Source organism: Leptonychotes weddellii, chromosome 15, assembly GCF_054177405.1.
Source record: "Leptonychotes weddellii isolate Sample4059 chromosome 15, ASM5417740v2, whole genome shotgun sequence".
NCBI lineage: Eukaryota > Metazoa > Chordata > Mammalia > Carnivora > Phocidae > Leptonychotes > Leptonychotes weddellii.
The window spans coordinates 14,864,887-14,889,806 of record NC_138383.1 but is presented as its reverse complement, the minus strand read 5'-3'; the positions used below and the strand labels follow the sequence as shown (position 1 = coordinate 14,889,806).

The following is a 24,920-nucleotide window of genomic DNA, read 5'->3' as shown; positions in this document are numbered from 1 at the left end:
TGTTTTGCAACTTCTCTATAAGTGTAAATGGTTTTAAAACAAACAAACAACAAAACCAGAGGGAAAAGACAAGGAACAAGAATGTAAATAATGGCTGACTTCTCATCAGAAACAGTGGAGGCCAGAAAACAGTAGAACAACATCTTTAAAGTTCGAGAAGATCCATCAACCCCCGCCCCGCCATGGCTGTCAACATAGAAATCTATATCTTAGAACTATTATAGACGACGGGGAAACAAATGAAAGGTGAGCATATTTGTTGCTGGGGGACCTTCACTGCCAGGCTTGCTAATGGAAGTTCTTCAGGCAGAAGGGGCTGGGAACGTGGATAGCGGGTTTGTTGAACCCGTCGGTGCCGGCAGAGCTGGGCTGAGGAGACACCTGGGGAACTAGGAGATTGGTTATAATTGTGCGAATTGAGCAAATATGTGAATATATAGGCAGAGATGTGACCATGCTGTGTGATGTGGATTTTGTGCCAGGGCAAGTACAAGACTGTGGACATGGCTTCTGACCCAGGCGCCCTTCACCGGCTGGGGAGTCTCAGAGCCCGGGTCAGGAAGCCTAGCTACCCTTTGTGGGCTGGCTCCTCCTCTGTTCCCTTGCAACCTGCAGCGGCACTTCTGCGAATGAATGGGTGCTGCTCCTTTGGAGCGTCCGGTGTTTAGGAGGTCTGAGGAGGAAGGGCCCACCTCTGCAGAGGGCGGGGCTGGAGGAAGGGGCCGTCAGACAAGCTTCCATGGAAGAGATTACATCGGGGATGTTTGGAAAGATAGGTGCAATTTTCCAGGTGGAAAATTTAGGAAGATCAATCAGACAGAAAGCCAGACAGGAGCATTTGGGAATGCGAAGTATCTTCCTGCGCTAGGGTGGGAGACGAGGCTGGAAAGTTGAGTCGGGGCCAGTTTTCAGGCATCTTGGGTGTCTCCAGAGAAAGCTCAGGGAAGCCCAGGAGCTGGAGAGACTTCCATGCTCTTTGATGGGTAAGGTCTTGTTTTTACGGTGAGTCGAGCTACCCATCGCGTCGGGGGTACCAACCCCAACCACTGGCGGTCTCCTGCTCCCAGCCCTAGCATTTTGCCTCTTTGAGCCGCCTGAGGTTTCTGGTCTGGAGAAGACCCAGAGACCCAGAGGAAGGATTGGGGGACAGGCAGAGAGTGGGAAGGAGACCTTTGAGGAAAATGCGATAAAGCTGTGAAGCCTGTGAGTTTGCGTTTGGAGGCGGTCTATTGACCGTGTTCTGAAACGTTTATCAGTCACTGTGTGCAAGCAAGCATCCGCAGAGAGAGGCCCTTTATGGACATCCTTGCTTACACACAAGCTTGAGATGTCTCAACAGGCTTTCCGGAAAACCAAACTAACCCAAAGAAAAACTCGATGAATAATAAAGGACTAAGCCGGTGCTCGGCACCAGAGTAAGCATTCAAATGGTTTGTCAAATAAACAAATCAAAGTGTGCCTGAAGCAAACTCAAGGTACAGAGGGAAGTGCCCATTCGTTCAGGTGAAAGAGAAAGCCATATGGGCGTCTTCAGGGGGTGGGACGGGGTCAGGAGAGGGGCCCCAGGCTCCCGGTTTTTCTAAGTATACCAAGTGTCCGGGCGCGCCCACGACCCCACTCCGGTCCCAGTCTCGCCGGGTCTGCGGGTCCAGGCGGATCCCGGCGGGCGGACGCGAGGCGGGGAAAGAGCGGCCGCGTCTTCCCACCGCCCCCTCCCCGGCGCAGGGTCCGGAGAAGCGCGCGAGGGGAGGAAGCGCGAGTCGACGGCCCGCCCCGTTACGTCCCGCCCACCGCGTCCCCTCCCCCGCTCCCGCTGCGGGAAAAGTGGCCGCGGGCGCCGCCCCTCACTGTGGGGCGGGCGCTGCGGCGGCAGCAGACGAGATGCGGGCGCGGCCGCTGTGGGCCGCGGTGCTGGTGCTGGGGGCGCTGGCGGGCGGCGGCGGCGGAGGTGAGTGAGGCTCCGGCGCGGCGGGGACGCGGCTCCCCCCGGAGATCCGCGCCGCGCATCCTGCCGCAGCCCGAGTTGGCGGACTTGGAGCCGGGCAGGCGGCGGGCCGGCCCCGCGCGTCTGCGCTCCGAATGCGCGAGGCCAGGCTGGGGCCGCCGGAGCCGGCAGCCGGGGACCTTTCCGGCCCCGCGGTGACAGGCGTGAGAGGCCAGCTCGGGGCGGGTGCTCCGGGACGTCGAAGCCCTTGGCCGAGTCAGGCGCCCGCCCGGGGCGGCCTGGGCGCGCGCGGTGTGGCGGGCGCATCTCCCGGGCGGCGCGCCTCGCAGGTGGTCTGGGGCTCGCGGAGACCGGCTGGCCGCGGTGGGCACGGCGAGCTGCGGCTTCCCGGGGCTGTTCCCGCGCGCTGCCAGAGGGATGTGGTTGCAGCTGCTCGGACGAGAGTGTGTGCGCGCGCGGGTGTGCCAGCTTCGCGACATTACCCTCTGTGTTACACTTTCTCCCAAGTTCTTTTCTTTAAGTCTTTTTCCTTGGTGGCTTCCCGCGGGAGCGGTTCGGAGCAGGGCGAGGGCTCTGTCTCCTACAGTGTCCGGGTGGCAGCCGTGCCTCTGCTGCCGGGACGACCCCGCATCCGAGAAACCTCCAGTGTATGCGAGGAGCCACAAGAAGGGTCCCTGGAACTGGCCTGGATTCCTGGCTTTGTCTCTCCTGCTGCTGCACGCCCTATGCCAAGACAGTCGGCGTTCAGCCTCCTTGGTGCTGGGGAGCGGGTGGAGGGGCAGAGGAGGTTACAGCGCAGGGATGCTGCCCGCGGTCCTTCCGGAGCCCTGGTTACCTTCCCCGACAGAACTCTGGTTCCCCTGCTGGGGACGCACAAGTGTGCATATATGTACTTTTAATGAAAAGTGTAGTACTCATTGTAAGACAATTTAAATCCCGCAGAAGGCATTAAGAAAGTTAAGATTTACTAAGTCCTTATCAAAGATAGCTATTCAGAAATACTTTGATGATTGCCTTCAAGATCTTGTGTGTGTAAGAGATTATACAGGACAAGGCAACAGTATCTTTTAAAAACACTTAAATGAGGTATGATTGACATACAGATAACCCTATATATTCAGTGTATATGACTTGATGAGTTTGGAGATACATATACACCCATGAAACCATCACCACAATCTCTGAATGATGTCTTCGTGGAGGAGTTACAGATAATATATAGGGGGCTAAGTTGTTTTTGCTGAAGCTTCCCATGTGATAGATGCTCAAACAGGTCAGCTGATATCTTCAGCCTACAGTGAGCAGCCTGATGACCATGGTACCGAAATACAGATCTCCAGCCTTCTGCCCTAGGAGGTGTTAGAGACGCAGTTCAAATGCTGCCTGATGTTAATGGGGGCAATGGAGCTGTCTCCTCCAGATGCCTGCTCCCGTGAACTTAAAACATTAGTTGCTTTTCTTTTCACCTCTACAGCTTTCTGAATTTTGAATGATTTCTGAGTCTAACCATTGTATTTTCCTATAGTCTTAGAAGAAAGTAAAATAACATAAGATAGAGCCTAGCATGGCACATGTTTCAATATTAGTGAAGATGAAGAGTGTACGTTATTTTGGTGTCTGTCCCTCCACCCCTCACTCCTAGTATTTTTTGTTGATCTGATACAGAGTTGTAATGATCCATATAGGACTCCACTGCACTGACATACTTTAGTTTGCCATATCCTCTGGGAGATCTATTCACAGATTCGTCGTTATGATTGGGATGATTCCAGCTGTATGACGAGTTGTACTGAGCTAGCCCCAGGCTCCTTCTGAGAAGCAGGTTGGAGTAGTGTTTCAGAGCATGGGTTCTAGAGTTAGATCTCCAGAGTAAGAAGCCCCCAGTAAGAACAGTTTATATTTGAATCCCCTCCCCCAGGATTGGTAGCTGGACTGCAGGTGTTGTCAGATTCCTGGGGAAGCAGGTGGTAGGAGGAGAATAGAAGGGGGGTGTTGGTACACACAGTGTTGAAGGGACACAGAGAGAGCTGGGTGGTGGCACAGAGAGGTTGTCCCAGAATAGGAGAGTCTGGGATGGGGAGAAGAGAGGCTGTTTGAGAGTAGAATTGAGTTTTGGAATTTATGTCCAAAGACGATCTTTTTAACTTCACCCAGGAGGTATTGGGTTTTGTGGCTTCCACCTACATAAGTCTGTATTCTAACCTGAGACCTAAGGGATAACAAGTTTTGTTTGCTGTCACCATCTAAGTTGATTAGTTCTGAGCTGAAGTGCTAATTTCTCCTCCTGAGTTTATATCCTAAAAACTCTCCAGATGAAGCCCTCTGCCTGGAGAGACATGGCAGGAAGGCTTGTTGGCTGGGGAAAGGGACAGTTATGGTTTTTTTTTTTTAAGATTTTATTTATTTATTTGAGAGAGAGAGAGAGAAACAGCATGAGAGGGGAGAGGGTCAGAGGGAGAAGCAGGCTCCCTGCTGAGCCGGGAGCCCGATGCGGGACTCGATCCCAGGACTCCAGGATCATGACCTGAGCCGAAGGCAGTCGCTTAACCAACTGAGCCACCCAGGTGCCCCAGGGACAGTTATGGTTTAAAGCCAGCCAGATGTGGGTTTAATTCTTGATTTTGTCTCTTATTGGCAGTGTGACCTTAGGCAAGTTACTTAATCTCTTGGGACCTCAGTTTCCTCATCTGTAAAGTGGAGAAAACAATACTTCAATGACTGTGCTAATTATAAAATAAGCATCCAGGGCGCCTGGGTGGCTCAGTTGGTTAAGCGACTGCCTTCAGCTCAGGTCATGATCCTGGAGTCCCGGGATCGAGTCCTGCATCGGGCTCCCTGCTCAGCAGGGAGTCTGCTTCTCCCTCTGACCTTCCTCCTTCTCATGCTCTCTGTCTCTCATTCTCTCTCTTTCAAATAAATAAATAAAATCTTTAAAAAAAATAAAAAATAAAAAATAAAATAAAATAAGCATCCAATAAGTGGTATGTATTATTGCCATTATTCTTATCCATGGTATCTACTGTGTATTGGAGACAAGCTATTACTGCTTCACACATGAGTGCAACCTGGGCTCGTGGAATGAGACCGATGGGGCCCCTTCTCCCACACCTAAGTGACATTCCCCCACTGGTGGTTTGGCATATCTCAGCCCCTCTCACCCAGAAAGAACCCACACAGAAGAGACCAGGGAGGAAGAGGCGCATACATGTGCTTTATCGACTAGAAAACCTTAAGTTCTGCCTCTGGGGAAAGAGGAAAGTAAAAGACATTCACAAGATTTCAGGTTCTGTGAGGAGAAGAACATGTCCATTTTGTTCAGTGCTCTAGGCCTGGTGCCTGAGACATTTGGCAGCCAAAATAAATCCTAGGGAACGCTATGAGAAGGCATCTAGAGGTGATGTGCCTCATTGGTAAGAAACCCAATATTTGAATATCTGCATTCATTCACAGAGGATCCTCAAGTGCTCCATCTGGGCATTCTGGAGAATTTTAGAATATAGCTGAGATCATGAATTCTTTGTGAATTTGGATCTCTGCACTGTGGTGCCTTAGACCTCTGTTTTCAGGGGATCCTCTGTGAATTCTCTGCCTTTTCCTCCCTCTCCTGGGAGGAGACACACAGGAGGGAAGCATCCTCCTTTACCCACCTCAAAACTGCAAATGGTAGGGTTCTCCTGGGGACGGCATCAGATGGGGCAAGGAGGCAACAGTGAGGAGGGGGAGACTGGATATGACTCTGGAATTTCCTAATAGAAATTCCTCCTCTGCAACTCCCCACCCCATTCAGGATCTCTGGTTATCATCCCCTCCCAGCCCTACGAATCCTTCTGCCTCTGTTGGCAGAAATAGCCAGGAAGCATGCCCACAGGAACCACAACTCATGAATCAGCAGACAGATAATTAACTGGGGAATGACTGAGCACTTCAGGGAGAAACCACTTGGCCTGACCCAGCCCCCTCTGATGCCCACAGAGCTGGCCTGCTACTTCACCCCATGGCCTCCCCTCCCTTCCCCCAAACCCTGGCCCTATCCTGAATGGGAAGATCATTGTGCCTGAAGGAACTCAGGTCGTGAGTGGCAATGCAGGTGGGAGAAGAAAAATGACACGGCCTATCCTCCCTGTGTAAACTGCTGCCATTTATTTAAATGTGAAACTCTTTAGCCAAAAAAAAAAAAAAATGTGTAAAAATCTCCCTTTTTTTTTTCCCCATGCACACAGTATCTCCAGGAATACTCTTTTTAAAGTTAGGTTTATTGAGGTGTAATTTACATGCAATAAAACCCATCCTTTTTAGGTGTACAGTTTTTTGAATTTTGACACACGTTTAGTTCAGTAACCATCAGCATAATCACAATACAAAATATTTCTGTCACCCCAAAAGGTTCCCCATTGAGCTCCTTTGTTATCAGTACCCTATCCCCACCTTTAGTTCCTGGCAACCTCTGATCTGTTTCCTGTCCCTACGGATCCACCTTTTATGGAATGTCATATAAATGATGTCATAGGGCATGTAGTCTTTAAAGTCTGGCTTCTTTCACATAGCATGACACATTTGAGATTCACCCCTGTTGTTGTGTGTATCAGAAAGCAAAGGGTTTATCCAAGGCTACTTCATCTTTCACGGGTACTGAGACAGTTACCCTGAAAGCAGGGGGACTATATCAGTTAAACCCGGATGCAGCTTTCAGTTTCTAAATTTTCTAACTGGATAAATGCATTTGGGCCATGTATAAGCCATTTGATTTCCCAAGTGCTAAGTAGTAATATCTTCAGGATATTGGAGAGGATTTTGCAGCAACCTGCACTTTTATTATTGGTCTGGAAAGCAATGCGTAGTTTGTGGCCAAATATGGTATGTCACAATCCTTGGGGCCAGAAGCTGTTAAGTAAACCTGGGGCTATTCTACCTTTAAAAAAATTTTGTAGCATCTCTGAAAATACAAGTCTTCCTTTCTGGTTTTCAGTCACATTGTCACAAAAAGACTAGTCTCCCTCTCCCCATCATTTCTTAGTTCGGTTGGTGAAGACATTCCAACACTCAAGGAGAGAATGAGGTGAACTTTTTTTTTTTTTTTTAAAGGAAGTTGAATGCTGGAGAGTAAAATGGCTGGTTCCCCTTTAATTCTGTTCTCCCATCATGTTCACTATTAATCAGATGATGTGTTCTATTCAGATTTTCTTCCTTGTGTACGTAATAATCCTTATGTGTGTCTGTATTCCCTTACCTAAACTTGTATTATTATTATTATTATTATTAAACTTACAAAAGCCACTTCCTTTCATGCAGAGAAAAACCCAAACCTCAGGTGTGAAAAGAGCTGCGGGTCAGGAACTGAGAAACCTATATTCTATTCCCACCTGTGCAGGCTTTTTCATCAATTTGCTGGGTGACTTTGCACAAGCCATCTTCCCCCTGGGCCTTAGGCACTTGGTGTCTCAGGGACACCTGCTCCTCCCCACCTTCAAGTGGAGAAGTTTTTCTTTTAACTAATTCGTAACATGGAACTCCAGGTAAAGATTTCTTTGGGGAAAAAGAAAAGGGAGGTCTATAGTTAAAAACAGCCTTGAAAAACTTTGCACCGGAAGAGAGCTCCAGAAGTTTGGCAGAAGGCACATCCAGTAACCACTTCAAAAGTCCCTGTAGTCAACCTTAATTTCTTTGCTAACTGGGATTCTTGGATAGAGAAACCCGGGCCTATGAGATCCACCCATGGTTGGGGAGCCTACATTTAGATGAATGCCAGGTTAGAAAGTGAGACAGGACAGAGGACATTTAAAATCAGCTTTAATTTTCTTTTAGCTTGTAAATGTAATTCAGTTTGTTGTGTAAAAAAAAAAAAAAAAAAAAGTCAAGCAATGCAGAAATAGAATAATGCAGAAAGTACCAAGTCCCTCGTAGTCTTGTCCTTAAGATAAGTGCTGTTGACAGTTACTCTAGTTTTTTTCCTATATATATCACCATAAACAGTTATTTATCCTTACTGTTATTTCTCAAGTAAGATCATCCACAACAGGGTCATTGTCACTCAATAATATATCCTAAGCATCTTTTCATGTCAGTTTGTAGCTTTCCATTATTTATCCTAAGAGTTACAATTCTAGCCAGCACGCATACTGTTATATGGATGTAGCAAAATTTACTTAACTGATTCCCTGTTGGCAGACAGTGGGATCATTCCCAGTGATTTGCTACTACAAATAAAACTGCAGGGGATGGCCTTGTTCATCGTTTGCACCTTTGTTCAAGTGTTTCTACAGGCTCAATTTCTTGAACTGAAGCTGCTTGGTCAAAGGACATGAATATTTTACATTTAAATTTTAATAGGTTTTGCCAAATTGTCTTCCAACATGGTGGGAGCAGTTTGCCTTCCTACCAAGATAGGAAGTGGGGGATGGGGTGGGGTGGGGAGCAACGAGGACTGGTAGCATCGCCATTGCCCGCTCTCCATACCCACCGGACATCAACTGCAGGAGGAGAAGTAGCAGAACTGGAGTGCTGGATGCCAAGGAGGTCACCAATAGGGCACTGCTGGGCCGGGCCCCAAATAGAGCTTGGTACGGGTTTGCTTCTTCTCTATACTGAGTGAGTCAGATGGGAGGTGGGGCCCGTGCTGATAAAATTTTCCAGAGCTGGAGAATCAAGTCTCCACTAAGCTATTAGGAAGAAATGGACATTTGTGCATCGTGTGTGTGTGAGGGGTCTTGGGCCCTGGGATGCTGGGCCTCCTAGAGCATTAGTCATCCGTGATGCTTTCTGGCTGGAATATATCCTCCCAGGGCTGGCCGCACCTTGAAGATCTTCTAATCCAACACTGTTTGCTTTACAGAGGAGCACAAAGGGGAGACCCTGAGAGTTGAAGTGACTTGCCCAAGATCATCCAGCTAGTTTCGGGGCACTGGTAGGGTCTAGTCCTGGGGGCTCTTGTCTTCTGGCCCCGTGATTTCTTCAGCATATCCTGTTAGATGCAGAGGGCCTGGGGAGTCTGACCCTGAGGCGGGGCTGTGGTGGGGGTGGGGATGGGCATTAGAGTGAAGGTAAGGAGGAAGGAAGCCAACATTTACTGAGCCACCACCGCAGGTGGTTCTTCCGCTTAAATTATCTCATTTAATCCTAACAACGAGTGAGGTAAGGATTAGGTGCATATTTGGGAGCATGGGGAAAGGAAGCAGCGGTTTGGGGTCTCCCATGCTTGGCTGATGTGGCTGCATTAGGCCTGTTAAATACTAGGGAGCAATTCTGAGTCCTTGAATAGAAAGTGAAAGAGTCACTGGACCTTTGAACCCCAGGGAGATGACAGGACCTGCCCGAGGTTACACAGCCAGCAGAATAGCACAGATGTCTTTGGACTTGAGATCCGCCTGCGGCTCTGCACGTCTTCCCCGCCACGTCCACTGTTACACAAGAATCATGTTCATGGTTTTACCTCCGCTGCCCCACGGTGTTGCTCAGGGACTGGGTGTTCGTTTTATATGACAACCATATGGAAGACAGGACTCTGTCCGAGGCGGGCCTTCTGCAGTGTTCTGCACATGGCTACCGAATTAACCCAGTTGGAGATGATCACCAGGTGTGATCTGGCTTCACTTACAAGGGCAGGGCCCACTGGCTGAAGAGTCAGTGAAAAGGGTATGGCCAGTGATCAAAACATTTGAACTTTGTCCAAGGGGATCCACTTGTTGGGGACAAAATCCATCCTGTCTTTCTGCCCTGCCCCGCATGCCATCCATCAGTAAGGCCCTGGCACGTAACTAGGGTCTGACCACACTATTAACCCCGCTGCACTCCCAATCCAAATCCCTGCCATCTGTTGCCTGGATTACTGTATTAGCTTCCTAACTGGTCTCTTTTTGTCTTGTTGCCCTTATGTCTGCCTTCCTCTGAGTGGCCAGGATGATCTTTTCTCTGCTCACCTCTGCTCAGACTCCCCTAGTGGCTTTCCATCACGTGGAGAATGAAAGCCACGCTCCCTTCCGTGGTTATAGCTTCCGTGTGTTCTGGTCCCTGACCACTACTCGAGCCCCTTCTCTGCCTCATTCCTCCTCCCTCTCTCTTCCTGCTATTTCTTTAACGGGCTGAGGTCCATCTAGCACTTGTCGGGATTCTTTCTGGAATGCTCGTCCCTAAATCTTCCCGTGACACACTCCTTCATATCATCTTGAAATATCAACTCAGAGAAGTCTTTTTTTCTTAAAAAATTTTTTTTATTTGAGTACAGGTGACACATGTTACGTTAGTTTCACGTGTACATAGTGATTCGACATCTCTGTACATTATGCTGTGTTCGCAAGTGTATCTACCATCTGTCACCAGGCGGTGCTATTACGATAATACCATCCACGATATTCCTTATGCTGTACCTTTTATTCCCAAGACTTACTCATTCCATAACTGGAAGCCTGGATCCCCCACTCCCCTTCACCCATTTTGCCCGACCCCTTACCCCCCTTCCCTCTGGCAAACAGCGCTTTGTTCTCTGCATTTACAGGTCTGATTCTGCTTTTTGTTTGTTCATTAATTTGTTTTGATTTTTAGATTCCATATATAAGTGCAATCATATGGTATTTGTCTTTCTCAGTCTAACTTATTTCATTAGCATAATACCCTCTAGGTCCATCCATGCTGTCACAAAAATTGGCAAGATCTCCTCCTTTTTTATGGCTGTGCAATATTTGTGTGTGTGTGTGTTTTACATCTTTATCCACTTATCTATTGATGGACACTTAGGTTGCTTTCATATCTTGACTACTGTAAGTAACCCTGCAATAAACATAAGGGTGCATATATCTTTTGGAATTAGGGTTTTTGTTTTCCTTGGGTAAATACCCAGTAGTGGAATTGTTAGATCATATGGCGTTTCTATTTTTAATTTTTTGAGGAACCTCCTTACTGTTTTCCACCATGGCTGCACCAATGTACATTCCCACCAACAGTGCACGAGGGTTTGCTTTTCTCCACATCCTCGCCAACACTTGTTATTCCTTTCCTTTGTGATTTTAGCCATTCTGACAGATATGAGATGATATTTCATTTTCGGTTTTGACTTGCATTTCCCTGATGATGAGTGATGTTGAGCATCTTTTCATGTGTCTGATGGCCACCTGTAGGTCTTCTTTGGAAAAATATCTACTCGGGTCCAGAGAGGCCTTTCCTGACCACCTTCTCTAGAAGGGATTCCTTCCTCTCATTGATGCTATTCTTTAGCTCTGTTTTCTTTTTAAAAAGCATTTGCCACTGTTTGAAATTGTATTTTGTAGTGTATTTTTTTGGTCTTCTTTTTTGCGCTAAAATTTAAGCTCCACAGAGTAGGAGGCTTGTTTCAACCACATGCCTCCAGTGTCTAGGAGAGTGCCAGGCACAGGTAGGTGCTTGATGGATATTTGTTGAGTAAGTGAATGAATGAATGCCAACATCACTGATGTATGTTAGTAGAAAAGTATAAAGCCAAAGTACCCACTTTCCCATTATCTATAGATGGATTAACCATAGCAGTTTTCATTCCAGGATGGCTTTTTTTCAATCATGCAAAGTATTTCAGGGCAATGTTCCTCAAAATCATGTCATATATGCTATGGAAATGCAAACCCATTTTGTATTAGCTTCTTAGGGCTGCTACAACAGTGTGCCTTAAAGTAATGGAAATTTATTCTCTCTGGAAGCTAGAAATCTGAAGTCAAGGTGTCAGCAAGACCATGCTTTCTCTGAGACTCTGGATAGAATCCTTCCTTGCCGCTTCCTATCTCTTGGTGGTGGCTGATCCTCTGGCATTCTTTGCCTTCCAGTTGGGTTACTCCGATCTCTGCCTTTGTCATCACGTGGCATTTTCTCTGTGTGTCTGTCTTCACATGGTATTTTCCCCTTACAAGGACATCCGTCATATTGGGTTAGGGCCTCCCCTACTGACCATATCTTGATTACATCTGCAAAGACCTTTATTTCCAAATAAGGTCACAGTCATCAGTACTGGGGGTTAGGACTTCAGCATACCTTTTTGGGGGCACAGAATTCAACCCATAACACATTTTAATATTGGTAGAAGCAAATTATACACCAATGTCTTCTGATGTTACATACCATATTTAACTGTGATGTGCTTAAAACAATTTTTTTTTTTTAAATTTCTGAAATTAGGATGCATCCTACATCCATAGTCTTAGGTATGGTGAAATGTGGTTGTTTGGATTGCCTGCCATTTTGAGTAATGCTTACTGGAGCTTTGTGCTCAGAGGTATGTGTTGCCTTGAACTCCACTTCTCCTGTCTCCTTCCCATTCCTTAGATTACTGAGCTGCTGCTACATGTAATGAAGGAAAAAAAATAAAATAAATTTTCTTAGCAGCCTGCTCTAGAAGAAACCACTTGTGAATCCATATGGCAGTGAGCATGAGATGTTTTGTTCTTGGATGACTCACTCAGCCAGGTGACTGCAATGGAAGATCAGGCATGGCCTGAGTCACCCGGTGTCCCCATGGACCTAATTGGGAAGTGACCAGTCAAGGGAACCCAGGCCAGAACTCCTCTCTGGCAGAGAGGAAGATAGTCTATAGTATATGCAGTGTGCATCATCCTCCCTTCCCACTAAACACCTCTCCACTTGACTTAGCACTCTCCTGAAATTCCGTGGCCTCACTAGGGTGGCCCGTTCCTGCTTTCTGACATCCTGTCTCATTGGACAGCACATCCTCAAAATAGCTCTCATTGACGCATTATGACTTCCGCTTGTTCCAACTCCCTTCCTTGTTCCCTCCCTTTTTTCCCTCCATTTTTCCCATCCTTTGTCTCTCTTCTGGTTCTGTGATTTGGGCTGATGTGCCAAACCACAGCCTTTCCTTCTGCTGTCCAGGCAAACTTTCTGGCAGTCTCGTCTAGCTTTTCTAATGGGCCTCCTCCTCCCTGCCAGCCCTCCTAGGTTGGATTTTTGAACACTAATCTTCCTGACTCCATTTAGAAGTTAGATCTGACAGTTGATCATTTTACCCTCATCTGGTGCTTTCCGGCTCTGTGCTCCCACCGCCGCCCCGTTCAGGGCACGCTCAGCCGTGTGTATCGTGCAAAACACCCACCTACCTTAAACAGCTGGGGACTCAGGATAAAAACAGCGAGGGCAAACACAATAGCAATGAGAGCTACTGGAGCATCAGCTGCCTGTAGTGAGCCCTTCCTGTGTGCCCGCCCTTTGGGCCCAGAGTTTGGCAGGGATCGGTTCATTGAATCCCTACAGCCACCCTGTGAGGACCAGGGCCGATCCACCTTGTTTCCTGGCTCTGGCTAAACCGTGGGAGGAAATGGGTGGTGGGGGTGGCTAATTCTTTTCAATGACAAAAGTTCTGATGAGGATCACCCCTTTTCCAGCGGGGCTGAGTCTGGGCCCTTGAGGCTAAGCAGAAACATAGCCTTATGAATGACTGGAAACAGAAGCCCAAACTCCTTCCACATGTTCAGGAAGGAGGGGTGGCCTCAGAGCTGCAGCTCATTGAATTGGCATGGCCCAGGCGTAGAGACTTCTGATGAGTCAGTCCCTTTTAGCCACTGCAATCCAGAGAACCTGCCCTTGGTGGCAGGTCTTGGTGGGGGTTATCATGGGGGGGATGGCTGGTTCACACGAAATCAGCCTGTGATTCACTGAGAGAGGAGGTAAAGGGAACTGGCTGACACGACTCCCTAAAGAACAAATCCCAGCAGCTTGTCTCAACTTCTGGGGTCAGGGGCTGCCCATTCACTGGGAGGGGGCCTGCTGTTATTTATTTCCCATCTGGCAAGGCTTTCTATTGTGGCTACAAGTCAAGGACTCATAGGCAAATAAATGCTAATTTGAGAATGAAGGGATGGAAAAACGGAGAGACAGGGAAAAAGTTTGCAGAGATAATTTGATGTGCCCATACCTCCCATGGTCCTCTCTTCTAACTCTTCCCGACATCTCCTTGTGCTTCTGCTCCTCCCCACCCCCAGTGAAAATCGATGGCATTTATGTCCAGAATTACCCCCCTGGATGCCGATTCCCATGGAAACTTCAAGGTGGGAGGCAGAGACCTAAAATAGTTCAGGCTCTGCTCCTCTCAGAGCTCTTTCAGTAAGGCAGTAAGGGGGGGCTATGCTCACATCTGTCTGGGAAAAGAGCCACTGGGAACTGAGACATGGCCAGGCGGCCCTTGCAGGGGTGGAAGAGGCCTCCTGGGTGTGTCGTGGGATCTGAACCGTGAGGCCTTCTGAAGCCAGCAGCTCTGGGAAGATGGGATACCTTTCTTCCATTATAGATAGACAGTGCCTGGCTGAGGGCTGCCCCAGCTCAGAGGTGGCCTTGGAACCTTAGAGCCAGGCTGGGAACTGCTGCCATAATTCCCCACCTCACAGTCCTCATGCTCGCTCGGTGAGGGTGTAGTTCACGTTAGAGGCTATGGCCCGGGGGTCACTGCTCATGGGCTGGTAGCAGCACCCCACTTGCAGAATTGTGCAGTTGGGAAAGGCCTTTGAAGTGAGACAGACTCAAGCTCTGAGGAAGTCTGGGGCTTCCAGGATTCCACACATGATTCTGGTGTTTTTAGGAGAACAATGAAAGTTTAAATTGTCAGAGGAACAGTTTCAACCCATTTGCATGTCTTATATTGGAATTCCATGCATAATTTGGAGACATGAGCTCGGTTGCTTAAAAAACAAAACAAAACTGATCTAGTCCAATGCCTCTTCATTTGCTCCAATATATATTTATGGAGCATCTGCTTTGAGCAAGGACTGGGGCTCGCCTGGGCTGGCCTGGGCTGGACAGGGCAGGCCTTATGGGGCTTAAAATCTATTGGGTGGCAGTGCTGTTAAGACAGATAGACGAATAATTGTAATATGTTAGGAATTGTCGAGCAAAGAGACTGGCTGAGAGGAGTTAAATGACTCGCCTAAGGCCTCATTAATAGTGGTGACTCAGTTAGGACTGCAGTCTATTGATTGGGCGCCTACGCTTTCTGTTAGATCCCCCTGACCTCTAATGAGGCCCTGAGGTGTATATCATTAAGATGTAATGTTTAAAGAGTTAAAAGTATGATTACCATACAAATGTAACGTGAACTTGTGTCGAAGTATTTATTCAACTTAATTAATGAGGGAAGCAGTAAGATGTTAAGATTAGTTTCAAAGAAAATTCAGGGAAGGGAGGGGACCCTGGCTGGCTCAGTCAGTAGAGCGTGCCACTCTTGATCTTGAGGTTGTGAGCTTAAGCTCCACGTTGGGTAGAGAGATTACTTAAAAAAAAAAATCTCTAGAAAATTCAGGGAAGGGAAATTTATAGTTGGTTGGTCAAAAGAACATTGAAATTAGTTATCTGACAGTTTTGAAATTGGTTAATGTTCTACAAGGCAATAAACCCTACCCTTCAGAGGTACCTTTGCTACCAAATTATTTGCATCGTTGTTGGACAAGAATCATATACACTGTTCTTATCAAGAATCATTTCCACTGTTACTGGTTTTCTACAAGGTAACCTCTACCCTTACAGAGTTATAAAATATCCTAATCACTAGAAGTCAAACAATGGTATTCACCCCTAGAAAATCAGGTAATCCATAAGTATGGTGGGTCTACTTGTCCACACCTTGAGTTACATTGAAAGGACACCTGGTATTTCCTTTGCCTATTTCCAAATTTTGGATAATTTTTCTCGACAATAGTGTGTGTGTGTGTGTGTACAGACACACATTTTCTGGGTATGTTTTGTCTAGATGTTGGAAGGGAGTTCAGTCACACTATAGTAAAATGGACTGAGACATTCAGCTTGATGAGAAGTTTTGGGGGCACTGGAAAACACCCCATTTATTAGGCTGATTTCCCTAAAAATAAATTTGTTGGTCTTACCAGCTGGGGGCAAAGGGACTGCTTTAAAAAATTGGATGAAGGGCCTGGATCATGAGGGGGAATGTATCTTCCTCAGTCTCTTCCTTATGTTGGAAAAGGCCTTCCTGGGGGCACTGCAGAAAGAGGAGGTTTACCTGGCTGAGCCCAGGAAGCCTGGGCTGGGGGAAGAAGGGAGGATGAGAGCTTCTGTCTAAGCAAGTGCGTGGGGTTTGCTTCCTGGCTCAGCTTCTCTGGGTTATTTTGGTCCCTCTCTTTGTCTCTGCTCTTCCCCCCAGCTTTTTCTCTGTCCTTTGACCGTGTGAAGACTGTTCACATTTGAATGGCATTTTGTAATGTACCAAGTGCACAAATTCTGTGAGGTAGATATTACCGTTTTCATAAAGGTTAATGGAGTTGCTCAAGGTCACGACGCAGCTAGGAAAAAGAGCCTTCCGAATTCAAATATGGGCCTTTCAGCTCCAATCCATGTCCTTCCAGCTTATCTCACTCAGGCTTTTCTGACATTTGTGGAGTTGTCCCTGGACCATTCTACACCTTGACCCGAAGATATATGTATTGGGAAGCTTGAGCAGGTTTCAGAAGATTTGCTTTGTCCTGCCTGGCCAGTGGAACGTTCCCTGCCCCCACCCCCCCACCATATTTAGGCTGTGTGCTCATGTTAGTGCATCAGGGCCTTGGATCCCCGTGTAGGGGCTGTGAAGCGATCACTAGAATAATTGGAGAGAGGGCACATTGCATTGTCCTGGGCCTCAGATTTTCCTACGCACAACGTAGGTGTCAAACAAGTCGTTAATTAAAACCTTTCTGTCAGTTATGACCTGACACTTAGGGTCCAGGGCTCGGTCTTGCTCCAGCACTTGTCATCATTGGGGCCTCATCAATGAGGGTGGTGATGAGTTTCTTCCGACCTTTCTCATTCTTTCTTCCTAACCATACAGCCTTTGGTTGGTGAATGTCCGGGGTATGGTCAGACCTGCTGTGTGCATCTGAGATCTGTAAATCTGGGTGTTTAGGGATGTTGGGAAGGATGGGGCAGGCCAGTTACCCTGTTCAGGCCAAGTGGGTGCTAATGCTTTTGTCTCTGTTGCAGTGTCCAACATCTGTACCACACGAGGTGTCCGCTCCTGCCAGCAATGTCTGGCTGTGAGTCCCGTGTGTGCCTGGTGCTCAGATGAGGTAAGGAGACATATGACCTTACTGCTTCCCCAGGCTCAGCTGCTTTTGTGCAGGAATGGACCCAGAGGGGCATCTCCTTCCTGTTAAATACACAAGCCCCTTGTTCCTTCTGAGTAAAGCTAGGGTGAAGCCTTCCCATTGATGGATGTCAAAGTGAGCTGTCATGGGGTCGTTGCTGGGAATGCCTTCCAGATTCTGCTGTGTGGCCCCCTAGCATGAGCCAATTTTGGTTAGGTTCCTGGTCTCACTGTAGCCATTGTCCCTCCTTACCATACTTTGCTTGCTTTTTGTTAGGGTGGAGCGCCCCAGGGAAGCAGGGCTTCAGGTGTCAAAATGAGAGGCAGCAGAGGGTTCTTGGTATAGAAGGGATGCTGGCTTACAAACATTCCAGAAGGTTTTTTTTTTAATTTTTAAAAAGATTTTATTTATTTGAGAGAGAGAGAGAGATTGAGAGAATGACTGGGAGGAGGGACAGAGGGAGACGCAGACTCCCTGAAGAGCAGGGAGCCCTACGCAGGACTTGATCCTAGGACCCTGGGGTCGTGACCTGAGCGGAAGGCACATGCTTAACTGACTGAGCCACCCAGGCACCCACATCCCAGAGTTTTTAAAAGGCAAATAAAGGAGAAATCTTGAGCTTCCATGGCGGGGGGGTGGGGGGGGAATGTTCAGTCAGAGGCTCTCTTCTCTTTTCCTCTGTGAAGTTTGGGCCCCCACAACTTTACCTTTTCCTCTCTCTTTTATTTTCCTCCTTCCTTCCCTCTCTTAAGTGTCAATGAGAGAAGGTGCTGGGCCAATTTGGTGAGGCTAGGAGGGTGACAGGAAGGGGTTAGTTGTGTCTAGGCAGAGGGTTTGTTGTGTCTGGGGCCCTAGGGAATGAGTGTGTCTGAGGGAATGGCTATGTTTGTGGCCGGGATGGGAATTTGGAGCTGGTGAGGGCCGGGGGGTGAGTGTGGCTGGAGAGATTCCAGTGGTTACAGAGTCTGAGGCTGAGTCATTGGCCAGGGCCTCCAGCAGGTGGTTACCTGAACTCCTGGCCCAGGCTGCTTCCGGGCTACCTGAGACGTCCTCTTGGTCACAACAGCACGTCTCTGCCCTCTGCAGTTTTAGGACTGCTCCAATCCAGCCTCCTCATTCTCTTTGCTTCTCTTCCCAATCTGCTGAGTTTCCTAAAAAGGCAACCTCCCTGGCAGGCTGGTGGGAGCGTGGGGTGTGTGTGTTTGGGGGGGGGGGGACAGGGAGTGGGAGCTGGGAGGCTGTGTTTATCCCTGGACAGGAGGATTGCCAGGAGGTCAGCCCAACACACTACTCAGCACGGGAACTGTTTCCAGAGGCAGCTGCCCAGCATCTGGGCCACATTGACTTCATTTAGCAGATGAAACATTCCCTGGGGCTGCGAGTGAGGGGTGGGGAGGGGGTGGGTCAGTCCATCCCCTCTACCCCCACAGGTTCTCCACCCCTCTGGGCTGAGCTCGCCACTCAAGTGTGAGGTGGCCTCCTCCCTTCTCAGTTGCCATATCCTCCTTCCCTTGTTGCCATCATAATATCGTTAAGCTGCTTTTGTAAGGAAGCTGGAATTCTGCAACTGCATCCTCGAAGGTGGGAGAGCTTCTTGGATTGGATGGCCTGAAGCTGGCTGGAGCAGATGGGTAGCCAGGGGAGAAGGGTCACTCCAAAGATGCTCCCCGTTCCTTTTCTCTCCTTTTCAACCCAGAGTGAGAGGGAACGCAGGCAAGTGTGGCTGAGCGGAGTCTGGGGAAAAAGAAAACACACTCTTGGAGTGTCTGTCACACCTTTTGATCGGCACAGGGACCAGCCCTGTAGCTGAGGTATGTGGAGGCCCAACCAGACAAAGCCATGTGACCAGATTTTGGAGATGCAAGTGTAGAAGATTTATAGATGACCATGGTGTATTTTGTCCTCTGGGGCAGACCAGGGGAGGACATGGGGGAGAAGGTGCAGGGTAGGATCAAAGCATAAGGTGGGACCTGCCTAGGAATGATGGGGGAGGGGGTGGGGTGAGTCAAAGAGGAAATGGGTGCATCATGGACCAAAGAAAACTGATGAGTAGAAGTAGAAGGTCCAATAAGATGTTCTCTGGGAGCATGGAATATAAACAGGAAAGTGGGGGAAGCCACGAGTTTAGTGAATGACTACAACTATCTCTGGGAAAGGAGGAGGAGGGGAGGAGAGATAGAGGAGGAGCCCAGTGTGGGGCAAAGTGTGTCAGCCAGCCTCCTCTGAGGAGGAGTGGGAGGTGGGAATCCTGGGCCGTAACCTGAACATGACCGCTGTTTTTTTGTTTTTTCTTTTCCTGAGGGCTTCCCCTGCACAGGCCAAGTTTAATTGCTGGAAGTGTCTTGGCCATTGACTTAAAAAACCAGAAGTGAACTGCCTGGGCCATTTTGAATGTGACTTGTTGAATAATTGACCCTAGAGGGCCCTCTGCTTCTGCCTCCCCTACCGTGGCTGTTCAGGCAGGGTTGGCAGTGTCTGGAAAAACAACTGGTTGGGCTCAGCTTTTCCTTGGTCCTAGAGGACAGCAGCTCTGGGTGTGTATAGCAGGTGCTTGGCCCGGTCATAGGAAAACATAGCCAAAGTGGATGAGTGCAGTTTTGGGCCCATCTGCATAGGGGGTGGGGTTACATACTGATATGGGAGGGGGTTGTTGCCTCTGGGCTGTGAATGCAGCGAGGAGGCCAAGATCACACAGAGATTCGACTCATGGTCTTGGGCCTCACTGGTGCCATGTTGGAATCTAGAACCTTCCAAACTTGCCTGGTTGTAAGAATCACCTGGGGTGCTGGTTAAATAGAAAGGTTCCCAGGATGGATCCCAGACCTTTTGCATCGGAATGGGTTGTTATGATAGCAAGTTTGGCAAATACTGCTGATCAAAGGGGCTGATCTGGGGTCATGGTGGAAGGAGGTGGAGTTAAGGCAGCTAGATAAAGTATAGGACACCCAGTTAAACTTGAATGAAACAACAAATAAGTTTTGATATAAGTATGTCCCAAATATTTACTGAATCTGGTGACTCTAAGACGGAGGGAAATACTAGGAATTCTTACATAGTCCTGAGTACACATCAGAAGGTGTACCAGCTCACACTTGGCCTGACAGCCAAGGATGAACAAAGAAGAATGGGTTTGGGTCTAGCCAAGTAGAAGACTCCAATAGGAGTGACTTATTTCTTCTCTGCATCTGTGGGGGACAGGTGTGGGGCCATTATTTAATTCCTTTTTAGTCACAACATAATTTTGTTCTCACTTCTCTGCTGTTTTTTCTTTCTATTTTTTTTTAAATCCAGAGTTTAAGTGTTTATCTTGAGAGTTTTGCTCAACTTGTTATTGTAAAAATAAAAGTATAACATTGAAAGTGCTCCCTCCCATATACAAGAGGGTATGGATACCAATAACCATAAATCAAAGTGCTTTTCTTTTCTTCTCCTTCTTTCTGTCCCTTCCACACTTCTCTGCATGCTCTTGTAATTTCTTGTCCTCACTGGATGTCCATCAAGAAGACAATGTTAATTTATTTTGGTTGGAGGTTCTCTGGGGGAAAAATAAGTAGCAGACCCTACTGCCCCTTGTCCTCCGAGAAAAGAGTATGCAATAATCGTAGTAATTTTAATGGTAATAGTAGAAAAGAGTCAGCTTCTATATGCATTTATTTGTTTATGTCCTATCAAAAGGATTTGAGTGTATTTCACTTATATCGAGATTTTTCATATTTTGAAAGCATTTCGTGTTCACAGTCTTATTTGACCCCCTGACTAAGCCTGTGAGATAGGTAGGATAATGACAGTTTTTCATGCTTTACTTTCCCAATGTCCAAAATGGGATAAATGAAGAATGGAACTAATAGCATGCATCACTCTCCCAGGAGAGGGAGGGGGTTCAGCTCACACCATGCGTGGGCTGGAACCTCCCACCTCTGTGCTCAGGATCTTCCCCTGGGTCTTGGTTATTTCTGCCCTTTTTTGTGTCACATCCGGTTTCACTTGGAACTAGGACTTTAACATTCCTCCTCCCTCCTTCCAGTTGTTTCTCTGAGTAACCTAGAGACATTCCTCTACCTTCCCAGTCTGGGTTATTAAGAAAGGGAATGTTGCCCAAGTGTGTTGAGGTCACTGCCTTGGTATCTTTCTGGGACAGAAAGCTCTCAGGGAGAGCATGACTGAAGAGCAGGCCTGTTATGTTCCTGACCTCTGATGTCAGTGACCATAGAGGGAGGGAGGGAGTTTTTGTTTCTTAGTGTTTATATTTCTAAGGAAATTCATAACAAAGCATAAGGACTGTCAGCAGGGCTTAGCACTTCAAACCTTCTTGTAATAAGCACTGTCATGTTAGGAAGCAGGGAGTCAGGAAACCCCCTCCAGAACATTCTCTCCCTTCTCCAATGCAGCTTAAAGATACACAGTGGCCTTGCTGCTGTCATTCAGCCTCTTGGTCTCCTCTTCTCTCTCCCCTTCAGTATCTGTCTTAGTCCTGGAAAGGATCAGCTCCTCCATGCATCTTGGTCTATCCAGTCATTGCCTTTTTTGGAAGGTTTTCTCCCCAGGGCTTTGTGGGCAGTTGGAATCAGAGATAAGCTAGGGAGTGCTGTGAGTAGGAGACTGCTTTCTGAGGGAGAAGGGTTGGGAGAGCCCTGCAGGGGCAGCAAGAGCACTTTAGGCACAAAAACTCCACGAGCCCGCAAGTTCTCCCCTCTGCCATTCTGTCCTTGGCCAGGGCTGGGAGCAGGGAGGGCATTTTCATCTCCCTTGGAGACTTGGAGGATGCGTGATGTCCCCACTGGAATCTTTTGAGCCAAGAAGGTTAAGTCTTAGGCACTGTTTCCCATTGCTGATGCCATTTATCCACCTCATACTTGTGAAGCTGAGCGGGAAAGAAGGAAGCTGCTGGCTTCCAGAAGCTTTTTTCCCCAGGGCCAGGAGAGTCCTCATACTGTTTGTCTTAGTCTATTCAGGCTGCTATAACAAAAATACCATAGACCAGGTGGCTTGAGAACAAACGTTTATTTTCCACAGTTCTGGAGGCTGAGAAGTCCGAGATCAAGGTAGCAGCAAATTTTGTGTCATAGTGGTTGTCTTTTTGCTATGACATGGTGGAAGGGGCCGGGGAGCTCTCTGGGACCTCTTTTCTAAGGGCACCAACCCCATCATGAGGGCTCCACCTCAAGACCTAATTACCTCCCAATGCCCTACCTCCTAATACCTTTAACATCTGAATTCTGGGGGGTACAGACATTCGGTCTATAGCACCGTTGGTCTTCTTGTTCCCACCCACCTGGGTAAGATTTTCAGCCTATCAGACAAGGGCTGGGCACGAGAGGGAGAGGGACTTTGGGTATCAGGAGGGGTTTTAGGCTATGGAGTCCTGATTTTTTGAGCATGGATGGTTCCTTGTGGCCAAATCCCTCCCCTGGAAATATGGCTACCAGTCACCTGCAGGGGCTAAGGAGGCAGAACGTTCTCAGTCCTTCCCATATCTTCCACATCCCCATCTTGCCTTCTGTTCCCTAACTGGGCATCCTCAGGTGTGGTCTTTGTGGGGCCATTGCTTGTATACTTGTGTTTCTCTGCCTCGATTCTCACTCTACACAGCATTTAATACAAACTATCATTTTATGAGGATCATTTCAGCCAGACAATCTAGTTAGCACCTCACTTCTGCCATTCTTAGCGCTGGAACTTTGGGCAAGTTACTTAACTTCTCCAAGCCTTAGATATCTTTCTTGTAAGATGGGCTTCCTCATTTGTGAAGCCTCCAAGCCTCAGGTTTTTCACTTGTAAAATAATAATAATAGTTCCAGCATGAGAGAACCGTAAGCGGGAGGGTTGCAGGAATCCACATAAAGCACTTTTTACAGAGCCTGACATGCAGTGAGTTTTCAATAAATGTTAACACCAGTTTTGGGGCGCCTGGGTGGCTCAGCTGGTTAAGCGTCTGCCTTCGGCTCAGGTCATGATCCTGGGGTCCTGGGATCGAGCCCCGCATCGGGCTCCCTGCTCAGTGGGGAGTCTGCTTCTCCCTCTGCCCCTCCCCCTACTCATGTTCTCTCTCTCTCTCTTGCTCTGCACTCTCTCTCTCAAATAAATAAATAAAATCTTTAAAAAAAACCCCACCAGTTTTCCTGGGATACTGGTATGGGTTATTCAGCTGACTTCTGGAAACGGTTGTGAGAGGGGGTAGGTAGGGATGGAGGCGAAGATTGAGAGCCTGAAGGCCTAGATATTGTGAAACAGGCCCAGGGAAGAGTTTTCCAGCTTTCTGGCCAGTCCCCCCAACCTGGCAAGGAAGGAACTCTCATGGACTGTGCCCACACAGTGCTGGCTCAATGTGCTGGATGTCAGAGCAGGGAAGGGCTGAAAATGCCATGTCACCTTAACCCCCTTACCCAACAGGTGAGAGAACCAAGGCTCAGAGGGGTGAAGTGATGAGTCTGAGGGCACAAGGCTAGCTAGTGGTAGACCCAGGATGGAGCCTGTTTCCGGCTTTCTTTCCAGCAGCATGCCTCCTACTCAGTGCTCAGGTGTAGACACACACAGAGCTCTGGAGAACCGTGAGATATACACCAGGGTGTTTGGAAGGGACTCCATATGTCCACGGTGAGAGAGGAATCTTAAAGTGAAGTGATAAGATAGGCTCTGGTCCGTGCCTGGCATCATGGGATTTGCCCAAGCTTGTGGAGTTTATTCATAACTAACTTATCCAGGAGCTATTTATAGAGCACCTCCTAACAATAGCTTTTATTGGGCGCCTGGGTGGCTCAGTCGTTAAGCGACTGCCTTCGGCTCAGGTCATGATCCTGGGGTCCTGGGATCGAGCCCCGCATCGGACTGTCTGCTCGGCGGGGAGTCTGCTTCTCCCTCTGACCCTCCCCCCTCTCATGTGCTTTCTCTCTCTCATTCTCTCTCTCTCAAATAAATAAATAAAATCTTTAAAAAAACCAAAAAACAAAAAAAACCCCAATAGCTTTTATTTATTGAGCACTTATCCTGCAGCAGGCACTAAACTATGGGTTTTATGTGCATTGTCTTGGGGCGTCTGGGTGGCCCCGTCAGCTGAGTGGCCGGCTCCTGATTTCGGCTCAGGTCATGATCTCAGGGTCCTGGGATGGAGTCCTGAGCTGCACTTAGGGAGAAGTCTGCTGGAGGTTCTCTCCCTTTGCCCCTCCCCCCCCACTCTCTCTTTCTCTAAAATAATAAATAAATAAATCTTTATATGCATTGTCTTATTTAGTCCTGCATAACGTCCCTGTGAGTGTGGGCTTTTATTATCTTCATGTTATAGCTGAGGAAGCTTCGGTGACATGCCCTAGGAACCAGCTAGCAAGAGGCAATGCTGAGATGTAGTCTCTGCCAGCCTGCTGCTATGCTCTTAGCTCCAACTCTGCTGCCTCCCAGTCCTTGCTCCCCCTCCCACCTTTGTGGTGACTCCTGGGGTGGGTGCTGGGAAGAGAGAGGGGACAGCTCCTGCCCTCAGGAATCTCACACCCCAGCCAGTGCTTAACATAGTGGCTTCCAACCTGTTTGACCCTGACCTAGAGAAAGAAATACATTGTATATCTGCATGTATTATATCCAACTCAGAATATATGTTTCACGAAACAGTATTTACTTTTACTAATTATATGTGTTAATACTTTCTTTTTTTTTTTTTTTATTTGAGAGAGAGCATGAGAGGGAGGAGGGTCAGAGGGAGAAGCAGACACCCTGCCGAGCAGGGAGCCCAATGCGGGACTCGATCCCGGGACTCCAGGATCATGACCTGAGCCGAAGGCAGTCGCCCAACCAACTGAGCCACCCAGGCGCCCGTGTTAACACTTTCTATTCTATTCAGTTGCATTTTATTGAATAAGTTGATGGCTGAGACCCTCTACACTGATTTTGGGGACTCACATGTGGGGTGCATTTCAGTTTGAAAACTGCTGGTATAACAGGCATCTTATAATACT

General features: G+C 48.0%; 1 protein-coding gene across 1 annotated transcript in view; it reads left to right on the top strand.

The window, feature by feature from the left end:
* Nucleotides 1–1,809: 1,809 nt before the first annotated feature.
* Nucleotides 1,810–24,920, top strand: part of ITGB3 (integrin subunit beta 3) — a 49,507-nt gene continuing 26,396 nt past the window's right edge. Inside the window, exons 1-2 of the mRNA XM_081804753.1 lie at nt 1,810–1,948; nt 16,874–16,959. Of these exons, the coding sequence (XP_081660879.1) occupies nt 1,882–1,948; nt 16,874–16,959 (153 nt within the window). The 5' untranslated portion in view covers nt 1,810–1,881. The remainder of the gene's footprint in view (nt 1,949–16,873; nt 16,960–24,920) is intronic.